The sequence below is a fragment of the Cupressus sempervirens genome, chromosome 2 (assembly GCF_028749045.1).
Source record: "Cupressus sempervirens isolate cs-2001-9-10 chromosome 2, ASM2874904v1, whole genome shotgun sequence".
Lineage (NCBI taxonomy): Eukaryota > Viridiplantae > Streptophyta > Pinopsida > Cupressales > Cupressaceae > Cupressus > Cupressus sempervirens.
In genome coordinates this window covers 270,379,173-270,392,781 of record NC_143119.1, presented here as the reverse complement: position 1 = coordinate 270,392,781, position 13,609 = coordinate 270,379,173, and the positions used below count along the sequence as shown (strand labels likewise).

The following is a 13,609-nucleotide window of genomic DNA, read 5'->3' as shown; positions in this document are numbered from 1 at the left end:
CCAGGAAGGATCACTCACATTAAGGCTTCCCTTGTGACTATCTGGAAGGGGTCAAGAGAAGTTTCCTATGTAGCGGTAGCAAGGAGAATGTCAAATACAATCTTGTAAAATGGATGATGTTTGTAGGCCTAGGAAACAAGTCGGAAGCTGGTCTAGAGGATTTATGATGAACGGGAGAGGCTCTGGAGTTGAATTCTACAGGATAAGTACACTGACAGCAATATAGACAATCTCTTTTGCTGCAATCTGGGTAAAGGATCCTGCATATGAAATTTCCTCAGAGCTTGTAGTCTAATTTTAAAACCTGGTATGGCATGGAAGCTAGGTAAAGGGGGCAGGATTTGTTTTTGGAGGGATTACTGGTTAGAATCTGGATAATCAAGATATCAGAAGTAAGCCTTCTTTCACCCTACTGATGACGCACTTTGAGGTTGTACTCAGCATGCATGTATCCGATTATATTGAAGGGGGAGGCCCCAAGAAGGAAGTGGAAACGCATTCAAGCTCCTACGGCTAGAGTTAGTAAACTATGCAAGGAGCTTATGGCAAGTTGGACATGTGGCTCCTTGTGGGTGAGATTGATGAAGACTAATTAGTTTGGAAGGGACATGGGAGTAGTGCTATCCCTGTCAGACACACGTTCCACACAAACCTGTCCAAATCGAATCACATGGCGGGGAATAAAATAAGGTATCCCTGAGATGAATGCCTTCTTATGGATTGCATGGTGGGGATGTGCTCTGACTTGGGATAGACTTCAACATGGACAAGCAGGGCCCTTGCAGGTGTGTTATGTGCAAACAACATGAGAAGTATAATGGTCACCTTTTTGTGCATTGTGAAGCTGCGTGGGAGGTGTGGAGCAATCCTTTAACAGGTTGGGTAGACTTGGGTTCATAACGATGATATTGCAAGTCTTCTTCTCTCTTGGCCCTGGTTTAGCCTTGATCTCAGATGTTGCTCCTGCGGTCATTTTCTGGGCTCTCTAGATTCAGTGAAACCGCTGCTTATTTAGAGAAGAAGAGAGATCTGTTGATAGAATATGGGATGGTGTTGTGAGCATCATATATGAAATTGGAAGTATTAAAAATGAGGGTAACGAAAAGATTGTGGAGAACGAGAAAGGAAGAGTCCATGCCTGGCGTAGCTTTCATTGGTTGTCTTATGTTCCTGCCCAAATTTCTAGAGCTGGCAAAATCTGCAATTGGGATACTCCCATCTTGGGTTGGGTTAAGTGCAACTTCGCTGGAGCACCTAAGGGGAATCCCAGCATCGCTGGGGGGCAGCATTTTCCGTACGAGCGGGGAAGTCCCAAGCTGCTGTATACTTTTGATTGTGAGGTTCTATCCAACAATGTGGCTGAGGCTTTGGAAGCCCTTGGGGGATCATGATTGCCCGATATAAAGGCTAGAAAAAACTCTGGATGGAAGGTGACTCTAAGTTGGTGATTGAAGCTCTGAGAGGCAAATCGTTGCACAACTGGAAACTTATGATCATTGTGAATGCTGCTAAGTTTTTGTTAAAAGAATTTGAAGAGGCTAATATTTCTCATATTGGCAGGAATATGAATAAGTGGCCAATTGGACAGCGAATGAGGGTGTCAGACTTCTCACCAACAATGACAACTTTTGAATCCTGGGACACATGTCTTCCATTACAGTTTTGCCATCTTTTCAATGAAAATCGGCATTCATTGTGGCTTTGTGGTGTTACCGCCTATTTTGACCTGTTTTGTCAGGTTCTTGATGCATCCAGGCTTTCCCATTCTTTATCTGTGTTCCTGATCCTTTGAAACCAGGTTTTTATTACCAAAAAAATACATGTCTCCTCTTTCGAAGATGAATGTTTGTTCAATCAAACACCACATGTCTGTCTACCAAAACAATATAGAAACTCAATATTGAAGGAGAACGAATCTAATAATTTGTGCCCTGTTAAATTTATTAGAACTCATAATCACGCACTGATCAAAAGTTTAAAGGTCTCTGTGTTAAAATAATGAATACATTTCTGTAGTCAGAAGCAATTTTTAAAACTACGATGTTCAAAAACTAAGAAAACAAAATGCAGTATGTTTGGAATGCTATAAAATAAAATTTGGCGGCATTGTGGAATCCAGCGATTATGAATACAACATAAAGATATACTATCATATAATCCAAACTCAAGCAAATTGGCATTTCAGTCACATGTGATTGAAATGTAACATGTTTTAAATCTGTGATATTGCTAAAACTATTTAATGGATAACCATAATCTATTAGTTAACATAATCAACATAAATATCCCATACTAAAATTCATCATGAATCCTCCTCCCTACTAGACTATGCCACCAAAGAAACATAAATATTTAACAATAACTGATCTACAAATCTACAGTGCAACCAAGACCATGAATCATAAATTGGTACTTAGACTTGCATACAACCAATTTTTATTTACTTGCATAGAAAGCAACATCACATGAAAAATATAAACACAAAAAATATCTAATTAGAGCAAAAAATTCAAAATCCAAATATCAATAAAGGAATAAGGGGGGATTTCCTTCATGAATACCCTCAGGAGCATCTTACAGCACTCAATGCTTCCTCTAACTTTAAGCCCATCACACCTGTAATATTGTCAATTACCTAAAATACAAAAGTTAACTTCCTTCTTAAGGGACACTAGGAACACCTCAAGCAGAGAGCAACGGAAATCAGGTTCATACACAGATATATAGTAATGCATTGGGTTGATAAAGAAGGGCTGAGCAGCATTTGTCTATATGGGGCTTGCTCTAATCAAGTATGGCTTGAATTTTGGATTATAATACTATATACAAATCTGCTTTTTCACAAAGTGGTGTCCCTGAACGAGATCCCAGCTGAACAATTTGAAAAATACTATGTGAAATAAGCATTTGTTTAAAATTAAGGCATGAAGTGTGGAGAAAACGGTTGGAGTTGTTAAAGGTTCTAAATTTTTTGGACTACATTACTGGAAGTATGAATCCCTTTCAGGGCATCAGTTATAGGCTTCAAAATTAAAGTAGAGTACTAAGGATTGAGGAACGGATCTTAGCTTGCCTGGGAAGGTGAGAATTATGGAAAATTCAGAATAGACCAAACATCATGACAATTTATCTTCATTTTACAGAAAAAAGACATGTCCTGTAATTTATCAGGTTAGACATTGATGGCAGACTATTCCCGATCTGTGCAAAGGTCAAATGTGGCTACAGGATTTTGTCGGCATTCTTAATTTCTCCCTCAATGAATTGCTTTCAATTTTGTACGAGGAAACAGTCATTTGCTCCTGCCTGATAGTGAAACTGTCAATGATGATCTGCTGGGCCTCTTGAAAGCCAACATCAGGTCTTACTATACGTCTATGGATAATCTAAATCTGGGAAATAGAGAATATACGAAGCTTACTAAAGTTGAACAGACTGTAAATGTACTTCAGATTCCGATTGAAGGGCAAGACAAAAAGGAGGATCTTAAGAAAGTAGAATTTTGACCATGAGATTCTAAGATAGGTGCAACAATTGGGCATGCATTTTTGCTTGACCACTAGGGATCCCTTCTGAAAAATGACAGTAGCTAGAATTTGAGGAATATTTAAAATTTTAATGAAAACTAGGAAGCCTAAACTTAACGGGCAAGTTTTTCCACCTGTGACTGTTAAAATTAATTTAGTATATTTCTCTCCTTCTCTGTCAGCTGTCCCGTGATATCATTTTCATAAGCATCTGTCCTCAAATAATTTCACAATTTTCAAATTTTGAGTCAAAAGAAAAGATTTAATAATCATAAAACCAAGGTTGCATGGGAACGGGAATTGGTACAGGTACGCATATTTTTCAAAATAGGGAACTGAGGTACATGTGTATGCCTAATTTTTTCTATATAATTAATATTTTATAGAAAATATAAAAATCAAAATGTATGTCATGAGTGAGCATTCAAAACAAGAAATTTGAAAATATGAGCCATAAGTCAAATTATAATATATATATATGCTATTGCTGAATGTTTAATGTTTAAAGTATTTCTCATAATAAGGGACGGAGGTACTTGGGTATGTCAAACTTATTTAAAAATTATACTTTTATATTTATAAAAAATCTGAAATTATGAGTCATGACAATAGTTTTTCAAAACAAGAACACTGATAAAGTTTGCAAATGTAATGTATTGTTTTCAGTTTCAGATTTGCTATATGTTTGAAATAATAATACATGATAAATGCTTAGATGCATAACAAAGAAGGCAGACTTTAAACATGAACAAGAAGATCCTAAATCATATGACAATGACATATTGCAAATGATAAACTTATGACTTGAACAGTGATAAAGTTTATTGTTAATGAGTATCAAAGTTTCAAACTGATTTGGTATTGAATTAAGTTTGATAAACAACAAGCTAATACAAAAATAAATAACCAAAAATAAAAATCAGAATCTTAATCAAGGTCCTTAGCTATGATGCTCTCCACCGAATACCCGGTACGTGAGATACGTGTACCTGGTACTTGGGTACATGGGTACGAGTACCAGAGGTGTGGGTACGAGTACCCATGCAACCTTGCATAAAACAAATGATGTTGAAGATATATATAATATAAAGTACTATAAATGATACGATGCACAATAAGCATTGCCATATACTGGAAGATATAAAATTTTAAGCACTTAACTTCTATTAACACGTGTACATTACAGCATACAAAGACAATAAAAGAACATAAGACAAATAAAAAACATAAAAATCCAATGCATCATTTATGAACTTAAGTTGCATGAAGTTAGCTATAAAAAGTCTTTCCAATTGTTGAAATTTGATATTATTATTTAGATATTTTGTCAGTCTACCACATTAATATCATTGTATTCCAATTCTCATTCAATGTTGATCTTCTTTCACAGGAACAATCGTTTGACACCAATCCATAGATACCATACCTAAAATATCAACAAACTATTTATGGCTCAATATTGTTGGATTTATGATTGAAACTTTATCATTAATATATGCTCATAAACCAGAGAATATCTGCAATGGACAAAAACGTGAAACAATAAATTGTTTGAGACAAAATCGTGGCAGGTGTTAATGGCAGAAAAGATAGACAACTATGCCCAACCAAATCAGACCATCATTAGCTAAGCCCAAAGAGTATTTTGCAAGTCAAATTACCTCTCTCTCACAAACACACAAAAAAAAATTACATAGTTGCGGACTACACTAATTTATTATCCAACCCTTATTTTCACATAAGGGTTTCAAAATGACAAAAGGGTAGGCTCAAAAGTTACAAATGTTATATAACTTGGTGTCTGCACATCCAAAGCGTCATCTAGTCGATAAGATGACCAACGCCTGATCTTCAAATGGTAAACAATGAGAGAATCGTAACCGCATTGAGACCTGTCACCGCATGCAAACCACACTACACCACCACTTGCAGATACCTCCCAAGAAGTGTGAAGCTCCTTTGATAAATCTAATTCCCTTTCTCGAACCCAGAGCTTATGTTCTGTATCCAATATCCAGAACACAAAACGCCCATCACCATCTTGCCATCTGAAGCTGATAGCTAATAGATTTCCCTCCCATTCAGTGAGACGAAATATATAGCCTACTGAGGCAGGAACGAAAAGAGAAAAGCCCCACTGATCTTGATTCACATCATAACCGATAACCACGTGTAAATCCCCGCCCCCGTCTTCATACAAGCCCTCTAAATCTTTAAACCCTTCAAATCTCTGAGCATCTGTGGGGTCGACTCTAGCAACGATATAAATGACACCATTATAAAATAGTTGAGTCCCTACATAACTGTGTCGATATATATTGATAAAGCGCAACACAGGTAGAGACTGACCCCTAGACCACGAATTTAAATGAAAATCAAATACGAGTGTGTATGGGTGCTCATCTCTCTCAGGCATGCCCACCAACACAAGTTTCAGAGTATTCTGCGAATAACAAATTTCACCAAAAAATACCGTCCCTAAGTCCACATTTAAAGGCATTGGCAATTTTTTCACAAACTTTGTCACAGGGTTGTATACCCACAACATAGGGACTTTCGTAAGACATTCTGGATAAAAGCACATCAGCCCATTTGATGCAGTAAGTATGGAAAAGCTGTCATTTTGAAAAGAACTGTCAGAGCCATCCAAAGAAAAGGGAACAATGGAAAGATTACCCGTTTGAGAATTGTGGGAGCGGAACTTGTATTCATTTGGCGTCGGTTGGGACTTGCGAGAGCGGAACTTCAATCGTTTTGGCGTCGGTTGTGCAACTCTCTCAATGAGACAGAATATCGATTCTTTGATACAATTCTTGTTATGAGTATAAACAAAACCTGGGTCAAAAATGAGGTTCTGCCATCTCTTTCGCACTGTGGACATTTTGACCACGTCTCTGGTGGAAACCCTCGAAAGTATGTTTGTAATCAACTCGTCAGGGCATTCCACCTCCTCTGCACTGCTTCCCGCCATCTTCAACTCGCTCAAAGCCTCTTCCACCTCCTCTGCACTGCTTCCCGCCGTCAGTCAGCTCACGACAACCTTCTCCGCTGGTGGGAAAAAGTACGAAAAGTTTGTGCAAATAAATATGTCGTTTAAGTTTTAAAATGGACGGTTTATCTCGTGCTAGTGTCTAGGTTCTAAAATACGAACACCGTTATTAAGGAAGAAACCTCTTTCTTTTTCTTTCTTTTTTCTTCTTTCTTTTTCTTTTTTTTTAAATGAATAGACCTTTCTTATTAATTAAATATTAAAGATACATATTTATTAAAAAAAAAAGTCAAGGGATACAAGATCACCTCGTGAGTTCACTCGACAAGCAGTTGGATAAGACAACTATTCATAAAAAAAAAAAATAACAAAATAAAAAATGCCCTTAGGTGCAAGAGCAGTGCCAGCCAAGGGAGGGTCTTTATCATCAGAACTCAAAAAATTCTCGGTGTTGGCAGTTGGCTCTAGGGGAGCCCAACCATCAGCAGGGGTGGCAGTAGCATCATCAGTTTCTTTTTCTCCCTCTGGCCTAGGCAGAGAGATAGCTAAATCCAGCCGAGGGAAAGCCCACTTAGGGTCTCTATGTGCAGAAGGTTAGCCCACATCAGGGGCAACAGGAGGAGCCACTGGGGACCAACCTAAACCCAACCTCTTTGGAGGCGAGGCTGAGTGGTAGCAACCACCAAAATCGCCATTGGGAGAGCAGCGAGAAGGTTGTGACATGGGAGTATGCGAGCAGTGCGTTGAACTACTCTAGCCTCTCTGGCGACCACAAGGAGTACGATCATCGGATAAAGTATCCGGTGACACCCAGGTGACCGTACATGGGACATTCCCTCAATGAGCTAAAAGCTCATGTAGATGAGCTACCTCCAGCACGACCTTACATGTCTGTACTTAAATTTGCATCATGACATTATTACAAATACATGCTTTAGAGTACACAGCAACGTGTATATCAAGAAAGTTGTGAGAAAATAAAATAGCATTGTGGTCTTTCTAGATAGTAAATAAAATTTCCATAGTAAAAGCATGCCATATCTAGGAGTACTTAAAAGGAATTATGGGTGAATATCCCAACACAACCATAAAGGTAAAGGCCTTTGAGCAGAAAGGCTTAAAACAATCATGGATCCAGAGATAATAGTTTTGGGCTCGCCTAAGGAACCAAAAAATATGCAGGAAACTATCTGGCTAGCCACAAAAAGGACATCTAAGGTCTTAGATGCCCAGATGTCAAAGTCAAGGACCCAATGGCAGCCCCTGGAAAAGGAGACACCAGGCAAAGTGAGTTATTTTAGGCTCTGTGATGGTTTGCCAAACTGTGGCAATTCTAAGACTCCAAGTCTTGTGAGAGAATTGCAAATTCCAACCCTTGTTGAGAGTATCAACCATCGGAAGGTAGGGAACCAACCACTGATAACCTAACTTAGGTTTCTAACTGGTCATAGGAGTGGCAGGATACCACTTCCAATCTTTCCACCATGAGTGAGATGAATGAATACCAAGCTTGTGTAATAGATGGGGAGGCATCACAGAAACTAGAAGATCAATTGTTTGTCGATCTAGACAGATAAGCTTGAACTGCACCTGTAGGTCCTCCCATGAGCAAAGGCTCATAATAACCCTGAAAAATAGATCTTTGGGTGTCTTGATTCCCCTTCGAAATAAGTGCAGCGCACTAGCTCCTTGAATTTTAGCTAGTGGAACACCTTGAACAACAAACAAGGGAGACCACCACAAATTTTGTTGGTTCATAGAGAGCCCATCTCTGAACCCATTGCCTGCCCAGTGAAACCATAGCTTGATGGCTTCCCAGGCTTTCTAAATTCTTTTAGCAACAAAGATGCCCTGAATCTACACTAGTTTAGTGGTCAGGAGAAGGCTTTGAAAGCTGAATCTCTTCCAAGTAGGTCAGTTAACCGGAAGCCCGAAGAAATGTAATGTCACAACAAGATTTTCTAGGCCTCGTCGCTAGTGAGAGCCTGAATGACCCACTTAGCATAGAGGAAAATTCCATGTTTGCGAGTGGAAAGCAGTCCAAGACCACCAAAGTCTATGGGCAAACAACAAAAGTCCTAGGAAACTCTGCAAAAGTCGTGATGCACAACATGAGAGGCCTAGAGGAAATCCCTTAGGAGGCGTTCAAGCTTGAGGTATGAAGCTTTGGAAGGGGCCCAACACGAGGAATAGTAGACATGTGTAGCAGCCAGCACTTTAGAACAAATTTGAAATTTTCCTAAAAGGGAGAGAGGCTTGGTGATCCAATAATCCAATTTCTTCTCAATTCGTGCCATGACAACATTCCACAGCTCCACGGGGGAAGCTTGAAAAGAAAATGGAATGCCCAAAAACTGAAAGATCTCGCCATGTTGAACCCATTTCCACCCATAGAGCTACAGCCATTAAGGGCCTAGCAAGAAGGATTATCTATAACAAAGTGTCTTGTGTCATTGAATAGCAGACCCAGAGGCAAGGCAAAAAGTACCCAAGCATTGTAAAGTGTTGGCAATATTGTCTTCATCCTCTAGAAGGGTGAGAAAGTAGTCATCAGCAAAATGGTCATTCACAAGTTGCGTAGTGGAATTCGAGAGAGTTATGCCATGCACAAGACCCTAAGAGATAGTGTTGGCAAGAAAATAGTCAAACCCTTCTGCCACCAAAACATAAAGAGAAGGCACTAAAGGACAACCTTGACAGATAGATATGTAGAGCCCAAAAGCTTCAGATTGTCGGCCATTTATGGTAATACAAGCAAAGACATCACCAAAGAGCATCTGAACTTATTGCAGAAAGACTAGGCCAAACCCCAAGGCTTGAAGAATGGCCAAAATGAAAGGCCATTCAATTCGGTCATAGGCTTTGGACAAATCAATCTTAAGAAACAAGACTTGATGTTTGGACTAACGAGCCCAATCCATACCTTCCAAAACAACAATAATATTATCCAAAATATATTTGGATTTAATGAAACCAATTTGTTTAGGACGAACAATCTGTGGGAGCAGAAATTAGACTTTAAGGGAGAGAGCCTTGGCAATAATCGTGTAAGAGACATTCAACAAAGTGATGAGCCTCCAATTGCATATGTCCTCGGGATCACCAACTTTTGGTATAAATTTGATATTACCCTTATTAATAATGTTGCTTAGGGAACGAGAATTATCAGGGCCAATGTCCTCCCATAAGATTTTGTAAAATTTACACAGGAATCCATCACAACCAGGGGCTTTGTCACCAGCCATGGAGATGACAACTTCCTTAAGGTCAGCAAGCGTGAGCTTCTGCTCACAAAAGGCATATTGCTCTGGAGCAAGCCTATTTGGAGTAGCAACAAGGCAGACTTGTAATGCCTGGTCACAAGCTGCAGAAGGCCCCTGTGCAGTGAAGACCTTCTAATAATGATGCACAAAAGCCTGAAGGATGCTAGGTAGGTCAAAAAGAACCTGTTGGTCTTCCCTTATGCGTTTGATGCCTACCGCATAATGGTGAGCCCTCATAGCATTGAAAAATTTCTCGCAAGCCTGATCGCCAACCTCCAACCAATGGAGATGGGCTTTGATATGAGCTCCCTTAGCAGCATAGTTGTCTGCAACTTGTTTCTGGTGTCAAAGATTGGCAAGCCGAACCTAAAGATTTGTATCAAATGGATTCATGGCAAGAGCTTATGAGGCCATACATGGATCTTTAGTAGTGGCTTCATAAGATATTCTATAGTATATGGCCAACTGTCTACTATAAATGTGAAAAAATTGCACAATACGGAGGATGGCATCATTCTACCATTGAATCCACCCAACATGGGTGTGGGGTCTAGGCTCAAGGTTCCAAAGTCAAAAAATGTGGGCAACAATGGGCAAATGGGACAATAAGGAGGTATTGAGAAAAAACTAAGCTTTGTAAGGATAAGGCTGAGTTGTGTGCCAGGCGATAGAAAAGAGGATGGGGTAATGATCTGACAAGGTCATACCCGGTAGAAAGGTGACAAGTAAAGAATGCTTGTTCGAAAAATAAAAAATAGACTGAGCTAAAAGCATAGCCCTGTCTAGTCTCTTTAACATTCTGTTAGACCCAGCTTGAAAGTTGGACCAAGTATGCCAAACCCCACCAAACCGATGGAGGTTAGCATTGGGATCAAAAAGGCCTAGCTTGTTTCGCATGTAAAACTAGACTCTCTTTCGCTAGCCGCTCATCGAAAAGGAAGAAGCCCTTCCTTATCAATAGCTAGCTCAACCATATTAAAATCCCCACAAAAAAACTCAGGTGGTAGGTGGCAAGTGATCTGCCAACCAATGCTACAGGTGTGAATGCTCAACAACATCATTGTTGGCATAAATGTTAACAATACCAAATGAATGATTCTGAAAAGACATCAAAATCCAAATAATCCTCTACATGGGGTCAGATCCATGCGAAATAACAGATGAAATTAAATGAGAAGAGAGAAGAGTGAGAACACCACCTCGTCCAACCTCATGTTGGGAAGAAAATAAGGCATTGTCTGACCAAATAACAAGGCAGGCTAAGGTGAGAAGAAACCTAACAACTTTAACTTCTTGAAGACACAAAACATCAAGATGACCAAGTCAATGCCTAGTATCACCAACAAAATATTTTCTAGGGAGTTCTTTTAGCCCCCACACATTCCATGAGAGACAATTCATTGTAACCTAGCTTGCATGTCTTCTTCGTCCCTAAGAGAGAAGAAGTTGTTGTGCAAAAATGTGGAGGCATCGAACGAGGGGTCTCCAAGAGAGATGACCCATCGTATCTTCTCCCCATTGTCAGATACCTCATTGCAGCCTTATGGGTTGTGAGAACGACAGAGGGACTATAACAAAATTATTGATGTCGCTTGCGGTGCTCGAAACCTCATCCAATTAAGACTTAGATGGCATATTGATGATGGAAGAACAATTTGTTCATTGGAAGGATCTTTGGATATGAGGCAGGCTAACAACCAATACAAATTTAAAGAAGTTTTAAGAATGTAACTAATGTATGTTTCAAAATGAAAGTGAAAATTTAGTGGTGGTTAATTTCATGATATCTTGTTGATATTAAAAATGGGTTATTCTTTAGAACTCTTCAACAAAGTAAGGGAGTTACATAACTTTTTTTCTTAAGGCTAGATTTCAGTTATTCTCTAGAGAAAAAATGTTCTTATGGTGCAAGAGTAAGTATAGTGACTTATCAATTAAATTCATTTACATTATGCTCTTGAAAGTGAATAGTCCCCCATCTTAGTGTGGAGTGATTTGGAACGCCTAATTAATATTTAAATATTTCTAGTAGATTATCGTGCACAATTAGATATTGACTTCTAACAATTTGAATATGAGGGGATTTCAGTTACCTAGCAGCTGTGCTCTTTGCAACCAAAAGGAAGAAAAGATTTTTCACATTCTCGTGCATTATAATTTTTCTCATAAAGTGTGGCAAAAGGCTCTCTACAAACTTTATATACATTGATTATGAACAACACTATGCAACAACTGCTCATGGAGTGGAAGGGACCTTGTCATAATCATGTAATCAAACAACTTTGGAGCCTATATTTATAAAAGAATAGTTAAAACTTCAGGGGCATGGAAAACTCGACTTAAAGTGTTTTCAATCTTCTACAATCTATTTTTGGAAGATGTTGTAATTGTTGGGAAGTGCGCTACCCTTCCCCCAACTTATATGAATTCAAAAGGGCAAAAAAATGGGCATTACCTAAGGCCTGTGCCAATTAAAATAATTCTATTTAAAGTTATAAAGAAAAGGGGCATAAAATGGAAAACACCTACCCCTGGATGGTGAAAGTTAAATTTTGATGGTTCTACTAGAGAGGAGAAAGCTACTATTGGAGGTATTATCAGATTTGATAATTTGATACTCAGAATGACAATCCTAGGTTTTACAAGCAATTTGAATAGGTCCAATAATGAAGCAAATTTAATGATCCTTCTCTAGGATATCAAATTAGCCATGTCTATTGGAATCAAAGTATTAACAATTGAAGTTGATTCTAAATTGATTACAAATTTTGTTAAAGGGGTGGCAAATATTTTATGGTTTATGAAAGAAATGTTAGGTGACATATGAAACTTATTTTGTGCCTTGAACTTTTTGAAATTAGACATTCTTATGGAGAAGGAAATAGAGTTTTTGTTTTTGATTAAGGAAAACAGGCTTTAAAAGGGCCCTGAAACCCTGAACATAGAAAAGAAAGTCAATAGTTTAAACAAAAAAGGCCACCAAGAGCCAGAAAGAAAAACAACAGTTCCCTAAAACATAAAGCAAGAAAAAGCTAGGGAAGAGTGCCAAAAACCAGGTCGGGCCACCAAAGACCAGGGCGGATCAACCAATGTCTCTAAGCATCTCTGCGACATTGATCTTGAGCTCAAACATCTTGCCCATCTCCTCCTTCTTTTCCATAGTGTCCTACTTAGGGGCAGTGGTGTCTTTCTTTCTGGTGTTGGCCCTAGTTCTTTTTTGAACACCGTCCTCCAGGGGCTTGTCTTTCTAATTTATACCATGTTCCTTCTCCTTGCCGCTTTGAACCTTGCCACGATGGATGAGCCTCTTTATGTTATCATTATCCTTGAGGATGTTGAGGTTTTGCTTAGATATGCCCTGCAAGGTCTTCACCATATCCAGGGAGGTAGTGTTGAAAGCCTCCAACTTCTTGTCCGTGTTGAGTTCATCCTCATTAACCCTATTCCTAATGTTGTAGGTCTCCCTTTCCAACTCATTGAGTTTGTGTTTGAGATCAAGGATCTCATGGTAGATCCATTTAGTTGTCTTGTAGCTGTCCACAGCGCTGTTCTTAGCATTATTTAGCACATCCATCTCTGGGTTGTCCCTAGCAATATTGTTGAGGATGATCAAGGAATGGTTTATAAGTTCTTATATCTGGATCCTGCCCTCCTCATTCTCAGGGACCTGGGTATGGATTATCTCTCTCTTGATCCCCAAATTGGAAGTGGTGAGGTCAAAATTTCTCTAGACCACCTTCCTGTCCTTGCCAGTGATGGAGCACCTATAGGTGGAAGTGCCCACATCATCGTAACCTTGGTCAGGTTCCAAGTCAGGCTGCTACTCGAGC

The 13,609-nt window shown here is 39.1% G+C and overlaps 1 protein-coding gene across 1 annotated transcript; it reads right to left on the bottom strand.

Moving 5' to 3' along the window:
• Positions 1-5,274: 5,274 nt before the first annotated feature.
• LOC149572095 (uncharacterized) lies at positions 5,275-6,498 on the bottom strand. Its single transcript, XM_089815774.1, has one exon. The coding sequence runs from the start codon at positions 6,496-6,498 to the stop codon at positions 5,275-5,277; it is 1,224 nt and encodes a 407-aa protein (XP_089671900.1).
• Between the last annotated feature and the right edge of the window lie 7,111 nt (positions 6,499-13,609).

Coding starts and splice junctions, on each gene's coding strand:
- LOC149572095 (XM_089815774.1), bottom strand. CDS start 6,498: ATGGCGGGAAGCAGTGCAGAGGAGGTGGAATGCCCTGACGAGTTGATT.